The 15,904-nt window shown below is 33.1% G+C and overlaps 1 protein-coding gene across 1 annotated transcript in view; it reads left to right on the top strand.

Annotated features, from left to right (window-relative positions):
- Window positions 1-15,904, top strand: part of LOC115884777 (protein Skeletor, isoforms B/C) — a 99,191-nt gene that overhangs the window by 30,495 nt on the left and 52,792 nt on the right. Inside the window, exon 2 of the mRNA XM_030903453.1 lies at window positions 10,222-10,450. Coding sequence (XP_030759313.1) covers window positions 10,222-10,450 — 229 coding nt within the window. The remainder of the gene's footprint in view (window positions 1-10,221; window positions 10,451-15,904) is intronic.

Genomic DNA, 15,904 nt, shown 5'->3' with positions numbered 1-15,904 from the left:
AAATTGACATCTTGATTTTTTTCTTTTTGATAGCAATTTTTGATTTGCAATTAATACACTTATTACATGACATAAAATATTACATATTATACGTTTTGGATAACTAAATAAATTAAAAATTTGGTATTAACTGTAAAATTCTGACAACTTTAGAAATTTTTTCGTGTGTATGCGGTTAAAAATTTCGAGTCCAGTGAGCCAGAAACGAAATGAATGGGAGGCATAAAATCGATTCATCATACTCTGTTGAGACGAGGATCTCGGTCCATCTTTAATCCTCTTGCTCCCCATAACCAATCGGAAAAAGGATTGTTTTCGGTACAATGGCCTTTTTTACGGCGAATTTCGAAAAGGCTACATGATTGAAGTAAAAATAAATCCGTATAACGTAGTTCTGTTTCTAAATTTAAAAATGTTCCAGTGATATTCTTTTATATAAATAAAATATTAATTTTAGAAATTTATTTTTATTTCTATATTCATTATTTGTATATACAGGCAGGGCCGTTCCTGGCGAGCGTGCAGTGCGTGCACGCACGTAGGCGCAACATTTTGGGGGCGCAAAATCAAAGGGCCAATCAGTACTTTGTAACAAAAAACCGATACGCTTTCTTGCCAATAAACAAATACTTAAACCATCATAGGATAAAGTTTGCTTAGCGTCTTTTTTGCGTTGGCCGCACCGAATAAACAAGTCTAGGGCAATCTGTCGGCAACACATTGATCTCATCTATTTATTTTTCATTTTATTCATTTTATGGAAAGCACTGTTCATTAAAATCTTGTATCCTATCTTATAGGGCTTGTTTCTCTCTACAATTTCCTGTCTCACAATGTACTGTTTGTGTCGGGGAAGGGATCATAGTTTCATAGATGTCGATTTTCGAAAGAAATCGGTATATTTATTTTATTTCGTATATTTTTCATTTTATTGATTTTATGGAAAGCACTGTTCATTAAAATGTTGTATCCTATGTTATAGGACTTGTTTCTCTCTATAATTTCCTGTCTCACAATGTACCGTTTGTATCGGGGAAGGGATCATAGTTTCATAGATGTCGATTTTCGAAAGAAATCAGTACATGTATATAATTTCGATTTTTTTTTTCATTTTATTGATTTTATGGAAAGCACTGTTCATTAAAATGTTGTATCCTATATTATAGGGCTTGTTTCTCCCTACAATTTTCTGTCTCACAATGTACCGTTTGTGTCCGGGAAGGGTTCATAATTTCATAGTTGTCGATTTTCGAATGAAATCAGTACATGTGTATTATTTCCGAATTTTAGTTTATTGTTTTTATGTATTTCATATAAAATGGGTCAGTTTTTCTTTAGGGTACTATTTATGTTACTAAATATTTGTGGTTTTGTTTGTTTTATTTATTTAATAAATGTTTTTATACTTTAATTAGAATAGTTTTTTTACATTTCCAATTACATATTGCTCGTTTGTCGCAGAATATAAATTCTTTAAATTTTTGAGGTTAAGATTAAAATATATAATTGATTTAAATATAAAAAGGGCGCACCAAAGAATGCTGCACATAGGCACCAGATACCCCAGGAACGGGCCTGTATACAGGAACATATGTTATTTAAGACTCAACCTGGATATATATCAAAATAAGTGCAAATATTTTAATGTATAGTATATTTCAACCCCAGAAACACGTTTTTGAGGCTTTTTTTCGCAATAAAAAATCAATTTTTTCAAAAAAATTTCGAAAACGTTTTATTTTTTTGATAAAAAATCTTACCAGCCCTGAAAATAACTGCACCTATTTAAGACTCACCCTGTAGATTTATATATTTAAATAAATAATGTCCTCCTCATGTCCTAACACGTCTTAAGAACAGATTTTGAATAGATTGTATCCAGAGTATATCTCTTTAAATATTATTCAGAAATTCAAATATGCATATAAAAATACTAGTGAAACTTTAAAATATAAATTTGGTTTTAACGTAGAAAAAAGAAGAGTTCCTCATTACTAAAACCATTACATTAATTACATGCAACATACAATTTTAAACTAAAAAATATAAAAGAAAAATTGGCTCTCTTGTTTTTAAAAAAAATATTTTATTATAATATAATAAAATAATTTTATTGATACGCCACTGATTAATATATCTTTCATCGATTTTGTCATTTATGGTTATAAATCGTCGGCTTTCGAATTCGATATCATTCCTTGATAGACTTATAAAATATCGTTCTGCTGAAATTCAACTTCTATATTATTTGTCTTGGCTTCATCAATTACAAACCTTTTTTTTCGTTCATAGTGTTACAATTTTATTAACTTTCCATTTGCTTTAATGGTTTGTCCACATAATACTTATTCTTTTTTTGAAAATGTATACGTTTGTTTTATACACATAAATATAAAAAATGTCTGTAACTCTGTGATGGATTCAGCTCTTCAAAAAAGTCGTATAGTTATATTATATATGTTTTTACTTTTTGGTCGGTATTTACATGTGTGGAAGTAAATCGTATAGGGATTTTATTAAGTCGGAGTGAGAGAAATGCGACGGTGTGCTGTTGCGGCGTTGCCGGTACGCCTTTCACTATCAAGTAAAGTAAAATCACGATCGCAAACCGATAATTTATTTTTAAAAACTTTTTTTCGAAAATATATCTAGATAAAATCATTAGTTATGTTTCTGAGCATCTAAAATGGAATTATAAAATATAGGTTAGGGTGTCCATTTTGAGAAAACGTCAGTAATCGCGATAATTTGAAAACTCAACTTTTGAACACATAACACGCGATAACTTAAGAACCAATTTAGATATTGAAACTTTTTTAATTTGGAAGATCGGATCTTTTTCAATATTTTTAGATGAGCTCTTTAGATCCATTCAAAAAATTTAAACAAAACATCCATATACTTTTAGTGCATAGCAATTTTCAGCAATCGTTTAACTTTTTTATTTATAAAGATTTTCACATACTGTCTGCGAAGAAAATATAGCAGAAATATTAAGAAAGTTTTTGAAAAAACTACAATCAATTATTTCTAATAGATTTTGAGATATCGATTTTTGAATTCAGAGTTCTAATAGCGCGACCACTGTCGAACACCAACTCAATTCTACTTATTTTTACCAATAATGCAAGTGTTTCTAACTTGCACTTAAAGATTTTCAAACTATAAGAAAAATTACAACGACTCGTTAATAAATAAACAAATTAAGTATCACGAGACATAATTAAATCGTAAAGCTGAACGCACGATGTACACCTTTTCCTAGAACTTTAAGTACTGACAGAGGTACTGATTGGGTCGACCAGTCGACTGTGACAAATCTGCTATATCCCGATATCCCCTTCCACGTCTCTTAGCGATGTGCACAGTTTCTCGGTTTATTTCATACGTTTGGCAACGTGTTTACTGTCCTCTCTTTGTTCAGTACATTATAAACTAGAGATGAGCAGAAAATCGCAAACTGCGATTTAATCGCAGCGATTGTAAATTCGCAATTGCAACCTGTGATTCCTTTCCATAGCAAACTGCGACTTGCGATTGAAACATATATTTGCCGATTTTGGATTATATTTTTTGATTTTGGTTTTTTAGGCAACCAATATTACACCAGTTGCGATTTGCAATCGCAGTGGGCACGCGAACGAAAATCACAGCATTGCGATTTTCGTGCGCACAGGCGGTGCATCGACACGGCACTGAGAAGCCGAACGATGAGCTGGGAACGAAACTCGCAATATTGCGATTCTCGTACGCACCGGCCGGCGGCGGCGCATCATCAACACGGCAGTGGGCAGGCGAACGAGGAGCTGAACGAAAATCGCAGCTCATCCCAGCATTGCGATTGCGATTTTCGTTGGCACCGGCGCGGCGCGGCATCGGGAGTGGGCACGCCAACGAAGAGCGTCGATTGCGATTTTCGTTCGCAGCTCCCAACACATCGGCCTAGACTAGATCGCAAGATCACATTCGCAATCAGGGCCCCGTAATTTTTATGAAGCGTTGGAAAATAGGCTTATATATGTTTGTATACCGCATAATATATATAATTTATTAGTTTTAAATTTTGTTAATAGTTTTAGATTTATAATATAATTATGGATTGAGAAGGTTAAAAAATTCTTGTTTTCGGTTATGACTAATTATAGTTACAGTTGCTCCCAGGTAATGATTCAGGTAAAATGATTCATAAGGACAGTTTTGGATTCAAATTATAAAAAGTTACCTATTTTTATCCTTTATTTACTAAAAGATATAGAGCACGGAAAAGAAACAGCCCTTTTTATTTATTATATTTTGTTATATACTATATTATTATAAACATTTTTATAACAATCCATAATATAATATAATTTTCTGAATATAATAACAGTTGTGGATCGGCTGCTATGTTAATTTAAATACATCCTTTACAATCAGTTTTTTCATTTTAGAGAAATTTCAAATATAATAAAATGTGATATTGTCCTTTCATTTATCTAAAAGTTCGAAAGTTTGCACTTGCACTAGACGGGCCGTATCAAAGCTGTCGGCGTCGGCTTCTTTTGAGTTACATATTATAAAGAAAATGTTTTTAAAAGAAAAAAAGATGAAATAAACAGTTTTTTTTTCTAGTTATCTTAATTAAGGTTTGTTGCCGCCAACCTTTTTTATAATAAATTTTTCGTTAGTATACCTACAGACTGTCTAAAAGCACATTCGAATATTTTGAACATTTTATGTATTTTTAATTTCCCTCTTAAATTTATTCGGTCTGTTCTAATCAAAAATGTTTAAATAAAGGAACTAAGTTATTTGTAGATTTTTTTGGTATTGAATTTTTAAAATTTTAAGTGCAATATGTGTGCAGCAAAAATATCATAAAAAACACGCACTACAAATTTTAAAAGGCACATGGCATCGAAACACCCAACAGTTTCTTTGTAAGTTTTTATTAAAAAAAATTATTCCGCTATTTATTCTGTTTTTTATTAGAAATTTTGGGATTGAGCTTCCCAGTTTACAACGTACCAATTTAAAAATATCAAAATCGCAATCGCAGGTTACAGTCGCAGCGATTTATAAATCACAATCGCAGTTTCAACTGCGATTGGAAAATCGCAGTTTTGCTCATCTCTATTATAAACGCATTGGACTCTTCTTACATACGGAAATCTCGACCCAAGACTATCCTTTGTCAGCCCTTAGTATAAGTTTTCGCCAAGATTTGTGTGTCTAGAAGCGTTATATGCTTTTTAAATCTTTCTATAATTAGTGTTAAGTTTTTTGTCAATTTTTAGTAAATGATGTCTACAGAATGACTTCTAAAAAATTATCATCTATTGTCATTCCCCAGCCGTTTTTGACGCCGTTTTTTTTTCAGTTATATCGAATTAAATATTTTTTACATGTTAACTATTACTCTCAAAAACTTTAATACAAAACTTCTACGCCTACTATTACGTCGTTTTTTTTAGTATCCTTATGTTGTTTTCATACTTTACTAATCTATGATTTGCATATTCCTTTTTCACGTCTATATTTAATTAGCGCCCACATCAAATTTAGCAGCCAATTCACAAGTAATTAGAGTAAATATTAGAAGCCTACGTAACATATCCGATAGCAGTTTAATTTGATTGTTAAGTATTCTGCAAGTGGGAGTTTGTAAATTTCGCGTGGGATGCGCTTTGTACTTTTGACGCAAAATACCTTTTGCTAACGTAGGATTACTGAAAGGGCCCTTTCGCTACAATTTAATTTATGTATTAAAGTGTAATTACTCAAATTAACATTATAAATGTCGAATTCAAAATCTAATTTAATTTGAAGGAAGGTTTATAATGATTTTATGTTTATATCAAGTTATGCCATAACAATTCGTCTGCAACTTCTGGGTCGTGACTGTTGTTATAATCTTCGAAAAGTTCACAACATTTGGTACTCCAGCCCGGAATATAATCTTTCCTGTATCCTCTCGAAATATATTTTTTTGCCATGCTATTAATCAAACCAACAAATCTGGGATAGTTTTGCGAGACTGGAGGGATCCATTTAATGTTCTGATCTAGCTCTAGTGTGAAACCCTTCCCTTCTTCGATTATTGAAATTAATCGGTTTTTCCCATCACTAATTATTACATACCAGGTATGACTTAAATCTTTTTATGTTATTTGGAACGTTTGAAATTGTTTAAAAACTTACTTGATGGCGTTTGAAAAAATAGCATGTTCTATTCGGAGTATAGCCTCAGCTATATGTCAGACGAGTCAGTCAAACGTACAGCCTCGCCACAAAGAAATGTAATTTTTACTTCTAATAAGACAATATACTATTGTAACAAAATTTTACTAGTAAAAACTATTGAGTTGAAATATAAAAATAACATAGTAAAAATATTTACTTCCGTTATTTCTCCCTCTTTTTATGCAAGCGATAGTCGATTTACTCCTATGAATACAAAAAACTCTTGTCGCATACGGTGTAGACTTAATCGGAACCGTATCCCCGAAACCCCGTTAAAAGGGGAGAAAGCGGTATAGGGGCTGAAAAGCGACAGAAAAACCGCTTTCCCAAATACCGAATACATTCCGCCGATATCCTCACGTAATACACTTGAGCGTTTGTGGATCTGAAAGACAGCTATTGAGACATCGACGAGAATTGGGTCTTCGGCACGTTAAGAAATACTCGGGCGCATAACTTTTAGGGGTTATATTGACAGGTCATTCTCTAGAATCGCTCTTATTTTGTATTATGAATATTTAATTAAAATATAAAGACAAATATTTTGATTTTTGGAGTATGACGCTGTTTTTGTCATCGTTTTCTTGAAATTTTTGATCAGTGGTGTCTCCCACCAACGGTCTCCCTATTGAACAAAAAAATTATTTTTACTGTTAACTTTTAGTAAATGAGCAGATACAAATATATAATATAAATAGACATAGACAGTTACTTGTAAATGTCTATTCAATATACCGGGTGTCCCAGGCTGAGATTTTTTGCACATCACTGTTTCAACGAGATCTACCTATTAAAAATATAGCTGTCATGGAATTGGGCGATTAAAAAAAATTCATAAATATTTTTTTTCAAATGGAAACCCACTTTTCTTTATTTCACTAGTGAAAAGGTTTTTTAATTCGTTACTTTATGATTATACATGTTCCTATACCTAAAATAAATCGTTTTTAAGTTATTTAAGATTTAGTTTTAAAGCATAATTTTTTCTTGATTTTATCTAGCTTCCTTTGGAATTAAATGTCAAATCATCCGACAATTTATTTCCTTCTGTCAAAAAGCTAATTATTTGAATTTCGTTTGTTATAAATACTGCTCTGGTAAAACTTTATTAAGGTGCGTATTCACTATCCGAACAAACGAACGAGCGAACGAATGGAATTCGGTATATTTGGACGAGGAACCGAACGCATGCGGCCGTTCGTTCGTTCGTTTGCTCGACCATCCGTTTCGAGCTTTGAATAAGAAGACTAAGGAAGGAGCATAATGATATGGGAGGAAAAAGGACTCTAGGGTGGGGATCCTTGACAGTTCTGTTTGATTCATTTGACACATTTGAATTTGGTTTGAAATTTTGTGGATTTGTCAGTCTTTACGGAGCTTGTTTTATGTTATTTATTATTTATTCTACTACTGATAGTTGTATAAAGGTAGTAAATATAGATGGAAATTGTGGCAGAACTTAAATTAACAGTGACACTATCGCGATTTATCGAAAAAGACTCTAAAAATGTTGGTTGTGTAGCGTGCGGTAGATCTCGGCAAAAATCGAGTGAAATAATGGAACAACTTTTCGCTAGTAAGTGACTATATAATACACATACGTGTAGTAAACCGATCATTTATGAAATTCTCTTAAATTAACTAATTATATATTTTTCCTTGCATTTTTGCTTTTATTTACTACTTGTCAAAAATTAGATGTCAAAGAATTTAGATACGTCAATTTGACATACCTGCTTCAGTAGCGTATCGGATGTTTATGGTTGTAAATAATTATTGTAACTTATCTATTTTCATTAGAATTTTATATTTTTATAACAATTTTAATAACTAACAACATTTATTTACAACGTAAAATAAACTAACAAATTATTGATTCTACCCCACGTCTACCCTACATCATAGTTTTACATTTTTTAAATAAAATTAGAACGGCACTGATAAACCGGAATTTAAGTCGGCCATATTTGAGTCCCATCGCGGTGGATCTAAGATTTTTGATATGCTTCTTCCTTAGTCTTCTTATTCAAAGGTTTAGAGTCGGTACATCAAAGGAGTTCAAAAACGAATGGGTAGATGTTACTCGTTCGGTTCTAAAATTCGGTCCCGTCCATACTACTACCGAACGAACCAACAAATGTTCGTTCGTTCGTTCGGATAGTGAATACGCACCTTTAAAATGTATCAATAAATAATATCACATGGCAAGATATAGTTTTCCATCGCGTGACGTTTAACGTCATAAGCTACAGGTTAAAAAGACAAAAAAATTATACCCTTTAAAACTAAATATATATGAAATCAAAAAGTAACGAATTAAAAAACCCTTTCACTAGCGAAATAAAAAAATGGGTTTCCATTTCAAAAAAAAAATGATTTATGATAATTGTTTAATACCTCAATTCCATGACAGCTACGTCCAATATTATATGACATTCGAACAATTTAATTTTTGTAATAGATAAACACAGGTCCTCTCTTTATGGCACAATGGCTGTGGTAATCACTAAATTTGTCGTTTAGGCCAGAGAGAAACTAAAGTGAGAGGGCTTGTGGAATAGGGCATTTCGTAGGCAAGTTTGTCACCGCGCATCCCAGACGCGCATAGCGTTTAGGCGGTCAAGAAAGGAAATTTTCAACTTTGCAAGTTAAACATTTGACAGGATTAATTAGATTGTCAGTAACTTTTTCTATTTCTTAGTTCTAGAAGGAGATAACTAAAAGCTGTTGATAATCGGAGCAAATCGGAGTAATAAATTGTTTTTGACTGAATGTGCCTGTTCTTTTAGCTTGTCAGAAGAGAAGATTATTGTCATTATTGATTATTTCAGATTCCACGATTATTCGGCATTTTCGTAATTTTTGTTTTGTGGTTGAGACCCAGACAAAACGTTTCCTTTAAGGGTAAGTTTTATCTCGGTAATTATTTTAACATACCTAATAGTAATAGTGAGTGCACATAATAATCGTATATTGCTAATTTAATTTTTTTAATTTAAAACATCACATTCTTTTTTGATACCTATGGAACGACTAGGTATTATACCTGGTATTATTTCCAGTAATACAAATTATTTTCTTCAACTGCTAGGTTCTTGTTATAGAATAAAGACTATCAAAAACATTGAATACCTACGGGATACCTACTGATACTCTATGCGAGCTTCCAACCGTGCTTCCCTGTTCACTCCCAACCAAGTTAGATAAAAAAGATACTGAAGACTGCAGCCTTGAGTTGGAGTATGGCAAGGAGTATGGAGTTAAATAAATTATTATGTTCCTACACAGTATTTTATTTATAGGTTTTAATGCTTTAAAGTCTAATAATAAATTTTCGTTGTCAACAAAATAATCTAAAAAAACTACGAAGATTTCTTATTATAAACTTGAAAGATTAAGATTCGGTTCAAATATACAAATTTTAAATTTTTGGCGCCAGTATATAGGTATGAATGCAACCTACTATATCGATAATGCGCTCATAGTTCGGGTTAGACGCCAAAGGTCGCGCCACTAATACAGTCTTCAAAAATTAACGTTGATCGGTCTCTCTCACTTTAGTTATTAGTGTTCTCTCTGGTTTAGGCTATACAGATTCTTTTGACAGGAAGTTTTTTTTCCAAAAATTTTAAATAATTTTTTTCTCAAAAACGGTTAACGGTGTAGATCTCTCGAAACTTCTAATGCATGCTCAGCCTGGGACACCCAGTATATATCTTAAGATTAAATGATCAGAAAGGAAGCCAAAAATGCTATTATAAACAGGGGTTCCGTTAGGTTAGAACATTTTCCTAAAATACATCCAAAAATTCCTAAGTTTTTTATTATAGGAGCTCTACAGATGCTATTATTGCCGGACCCATATAAAGTATAGTAGGAAAAACTTCGAACCGTAGCAACCCCTATTTGCTGAATGAATTCATTTGATTTAATTCATTAATTAGATTACTGAATTTCCCAAATACGTCACTATATTTATTTAATTATAATATGTTTCAGGTTTATCTAAAAGGCATCCTGAACCCTACTACGGAACGAAAATCGGACCGCTACAAGAATTCGCTCATGGCATCAAAGGCACCGTGTACGCAGTGGACGAGAGCACGATATTCATTAAAGGATTCTCCTACGACGGCACTGGCCCGGACGCTTTCTTCTGGATTGGGAATTCACCCAGACCTAGTCCAGAAGGGACGATTATACCGTATCCCGAGGATTACCGAGGAAGGTAAAACGAATCTTTAATTCAATTTGATTAGTGTTACACAGAGCACAGGGTCGTAGAAATGAGAATAAAATATTTTTTAAATTCTAAAAAAATTATACCGTGCTGGGAACTGTTGCTTTTGGGTCGGTGTTTACATGTGTGGAAGTAAATCGCATAGGGATCTTATTCGGTCAAGTCGGAGTGAGAGAAATGCGACGGTGTGCCTTTCAAAGTGTTTCCCTATCAAGTAAAGTAAAAGTTTATAAGATTTTTTATTCGAAAAGATAACTAGATAAAATCATTAGATATGTTTCTGAGCATCTAAAATGGAATTATAAGGAGATCGTTAGGCTGTCCATATTTTTATAACGAGAAAACGCCAGTAATCGCGATACTTCTTATTTTCTTATTTTGAAGATCGGTTCTTTTACAATATGTTTAAATAAGAAAAATTTGATAAGGTTGTTTTTTTCCATTCAAAGATTTTAAAAAACAACCCATCCATTTACTTTCAGTGCATAGCAATTTTCAGCAATCGTGTAACTTTTTTATTTATAAAGATTTTCACATACTGTCTGCGAAGAAAATAGAGCAGAAATGTTGAGAAAGTTTTTGAAAAAGCTACAATCAATTATTTCTAATGGATTTCGAGATATCGATTTTTGAATTCTAATAGCGTGACCACTGTCGAACACCAACACAATTCCACTTATTTTTAACAAAAATGCAAGTGTTTCTAACTTGCACTTAAAATTTACATATACCCATAAAATTTTTTGTTTCTACATCTTTCCGTTTAATTAACCGAGGCGAATGAGGTGCGCCACCCTGTATAATAATGGTCGATCTTCAAGTATCACAACATAATTGATTTAACCCTTAAACTCGTAATACAAAACTAAAGTTTCAAAACGAATGACAATGTCAGGAAATAAGTAAATAAATCTGGCAACTTGACATTGTTTACAGCAGAACTATCACCTGAATCCCCAGCGGGAAATTTAAATTCCAGTTAGTCAGCCAGGCGCCGAATATGCCCATGGTTAGCAACAGTGAATTTAAAAATCTCGCCCTTAATTACGTACCTAACTAAAAGTTCGATTAGTATCAAATATACGTATATTATTCGCAACGTTTTATTTTCTAAGAAGTATTTTTAAATTCGACGGTAAATTACTGAACCGACAAGCTTTTACTGCCCTTTTCTACCTTTTTCTCAATTGCAAAATCGCAGATAATTAAAAATCGAACCTTTGACTTTTCCTTTTTCGTCCCTTGTGCCTCCGTCCTCATCACTTTTATTTGCGTCACTATCCGTCCACCCTCCGGAACGAAAAAGAAAAGGTAGAAGGTAAAACGTTGGGGGTTGGATGTCATTAAAGCAGATTAAATTCTCAGAGTAATAAATGATATTGAAAGTTTGAAACATCCCATACAATCAACCCGCAACTGATGACATGGCAACTTGGGAATATCGTGAGCCGGGGGACTCGCAGACTATATTTAGAGAGGGGAAGCCTTTTAAAAGGGGGCCTACGAAAAAAGGGCAGGCCGGAAAGGCATAACGGTGATTTTAGTAATAGTCTGATATATGATCAAGCCAATAAAATAAATATAAAATTAGAAATATTTCGATATAAAAATTTATCTTGTTGAAATATAATTTTATTAAAATATTATTTACAAACATTAGTAAAATAGAAGTAAAACTTACTTACACTCTTTGTGGCAAGGCTGTACGTTTGACGATGCATAAAAGATGCATCCAAAAGTTGCAAATAATATAAAGATTTAAAAGTAATGCCTTTTATATCTAGAAACTAAGGTTACACTCGTTGAATTTGACATTTTATGATTATAATAATCAATTGTTGTGGAGCGCATACGTTGCAAGGCGCTGCTATAGCGGTTGCCAAGAACAACCGCCAAACAAAAACAGAAATAATTTTCTTTTGCCAAAGTGAGAACCTTCAAAAATTATAAAATCTTTTAAAATTTAAATCACCCTCATTGAAAAAATACCGAAAAGTGTTTACAGCGTCCATTTTCAAAGTAATTATTGCTAGCTTGTGACTTTAATTTAAATTTTATTTACCCAAACCCGTAATAATTGTAAAAAAGTGGCACTTAAAAGCACTTAAGAGGCGAAATAACAAAAACAATGCCGCTAAATATAAAGAAATACAGAACCTGACTCGACGGAAGATCAGACAGGCCAAAGAAGACTGGGTCCGTAGAGAGTGTGAAGCCATTGAAGAGTATGAGAGAAAGTATGATAGCTTTAACTTGCACAAAAAAATCAAAGAACTGACTGGAATGGCGAAACATAAACAACCGACAGTAATTAAGGATAAAACTGGTACGTTAATCATTGATATTAAACAACAGCTGCTTCGTTGGTCTGAATATATAAAAGATCTTTTTTACGATAATCGTCCGGACATGGTGCCCAGTTTCTCAGAAGCCACAGGTCCTACCATTTTGCGAGAAGAAGTATTACACGCAATTAAACAGATCAAGAGTGGCAAAGCGCATGGTCCTGATGAACTTCCAATCGAGCTTCTCAAACTTATAGATGATGAAGCCATTGAAATTTTAGTTAATCTTTTTAATGTTTATACACTACGGGCATTATACCAAAGGATTGATTAATGTCTAGTTTTGTACCGTTGCCCAAGAAACCCAATGCCAAAGAATGTTCCGACCATCGAACAATTGCCCTGATGAGTCGAAAGATGGTGTTATCGGAGGATTGCATGGACTGACAAGGTTACAAATGTAGAACTGCGACGCAGAATTCAGAAGGACGCAGAGATGATTAACACCCTTAAAAAAAGAAAACTTGAGTACTTTGGACACATAATGAGAGGACCTAAATATGCTCTGTTGCAGAACATAATAGAAGGAAAGATAATGGACAGAAGGAGCCAAGGAAGAAGAAGAACATCATGGCCCAAGAATTTAAGAGAATGGTTTGGAATGACTTCAAACCAGTTATTCAGAGCAGCCGTTAACAAAGTTAGAATTGCCATGATGATTTCCAACCTCCATTAGGAGATCGAACCGCAAGAAGAAGAAGAAGGCACTTAAAAAGCTGTGTGAACTGCAAAAAGCATCGTGGATCGTGGCATAACGTCGGTTTCCAATGTTTCAGAAGTATTTCCATACATGTTCTTATATAAAACACGTATTCAGTAGTTGGATACTTGTAAATCAGCCTTAAGTTCTAACTGTTATTTATAAATAAAAGTATTTCCCACCACTACAAAAAAAGCATAATCATTATTAAAAGCTTAACGTCATTAAAAACTATGATTTATAGATCAGAGATTGAACTCTTATTATGCTATCCAATATTTATTTGAGGTTATTGAACTAAAAGCGAAAATATTTACGTTCGCTGCACCAGCCATCAGACTGTAAATACAAAATCAATAATATTATTATACTGTTAAAAATATATTTTACAAAGGAAACATAAATATACAAACAGGATTTACCCCGTCTAATGTTTTTAACGATCTGTCCTTTACCGAGATTACGAATAAAATCTATAGAGACAAACAAAGCATTATTACATGCAACCAGTTGTATAATATTTTCTTAAACTTTGAGGACTAGACGGGGTTTTTAGTCGGGTTCTTTGTTCGCTTTGGTCGACGCAGCTCGCCGTAAAGGGGTAAAACTGTAGCTACCGGCAACCGTTCTATAATCAGCTTATGTCAGTATCGCATTGATATTGCAATAGGTTTAATGAGAGAAAGAGAAGCCTTCGAAGGGGGAAGTAAGGAGCTCAATATCCCATGGAAATAAAACCCTTTGTTAAAAATGCTTTAATAGGTCGATTTTTTCGTATAGATAGATAGACGATGAATGGTGATTGTTATGGAGACCAGTGGCGTAACTGGTATAATTTCAATTAAGTTTATAATCGGCTAGTAGGGTGAATATGCCAGTGGTCGGACAGTTTAGAAAAAGCTCAGTTTAAATTGTTGATTAAATTTTCTTTTTTCCATAGCAACTGTTAAAATTGCCTTATATTTATCAAAAATGGTAGATAAAATATTACCTGAATAAGCATATATGTAGGGCTTTTTGGCCCCTTTTTCCGCTACTCGTATTTTTTTGTTCATTTATTACATATACTCTACCTAAGCCTTCTTAGCTCCATCTACGGTAACGTGGATGAAGCAAGCATGTTTGTCCAGTAGGCCGCTGGTTTTGAATTTTGGCGGTACGATCTGTGATTGTCACAGCTACCGCTAGATGGCGTAGAGCGTCTAGCACTCTCGCCATAGTAGTATGTTTTGTACTCAAATGCTATTCTCTGCTTTTCGTTGGTCAGATCGAGGGTTACAGCAAAGTCGGCCTGACGATGGAGAAAAATCTCCAAAACCGTTGGATATGGCGTTTGTCGCCTCAGGCTGAATATCTGTTGGTAATTTACTTATATCGTTTTGAGTCATTTCTGGCTCCAATTCAATCAGCAATCGACACGAAAGAAAATTAAAAAATATTGACTCAAAACTGACAACCATAAAATAATTAACTAGAAAGAAGTGTCAACTCTGTGTTAAATCGTGGAAACACGATACGCCACCGAAAGCCTTCGATGTCGTCTGGAGAACTAATTTTCCAATTGACAGATTGTCATGATAAGGACATGATGGCTTAATTTTCACTTCCGTTTCCGGTTATTCAATGGCGGGCCCTCTTTCAGTTCAAATGTATTTTGTATTTTTTCTTTTCATAAATAAAACCAAAAAATAATTTATTCACATATATTTATTTGAAGTATGGAACAACGTGACTAAATAAATATAAAAATATAGAGGATTGTATTGTTTCAATACCAATTAGTTAATTATATGCACTTTTAACGTAAATTAGTTAAGGTATAAGCATGACTTACAGTAATTTGTAAATAAACACACGTATTCGCAGACTTCAAGGACAGAAAACGGACACAGGGACATGAAAACGATTACAAAATTATTATTATACAAAAACCTGAAAACAGAAAAAAAAAGGTTTTATGCTAAAATTAACAATGTAAAAATATCAATAGGTATATAGTTATTAACGTAATAAGGCCGATAAACAACAAATAACGGCCGGGCTGAAGTTTGTGATCCGAGGCGATAGCCGAGGATCATAAGCAGCCAAGGCCGTTATTTGTTATCGGCCGTGTTGCGTTCTAGATTTTTCGTCATACTGCAGATTTTTTAGAGCAATAAACACTACTATTTAATAACAAATTTTATTGAACAATAACACAAGTAAGGATAAAAAATACATAATGTCTTATACTAAAATTCATTTTTCATGATAATGAACATGGAAATTAAAAAGTGCACTTGTTGTTCTTAGAAATCTGTAATCCTTCCCAGGGATTTACAGATTTTATAGAAGAAGATGATGCTACTGAAGAATGGCAAATATTTGTATCCACTAAAGACACATTATTTTTGGAGC

Source organism: Sitophilus oryzae, unplaced genomic scaffold (genome assembly GCF_002938485.1).
Source record: "Sitophilus oryzae breed Bouriz unplaced genomic scaffold, Soryzae_2.0 scaffold_357_pilon_pilon, whole genome shotgun sequence".
NCBI lineage: Eukaryota > Metazoa > Arthropoda > Insecta > Coleoptera > Curculionidae > Sitophilus > Sitophilus oryzae.
This window is presented reverse-complemented; position numbering and strand designations above follow the sequence as displayed.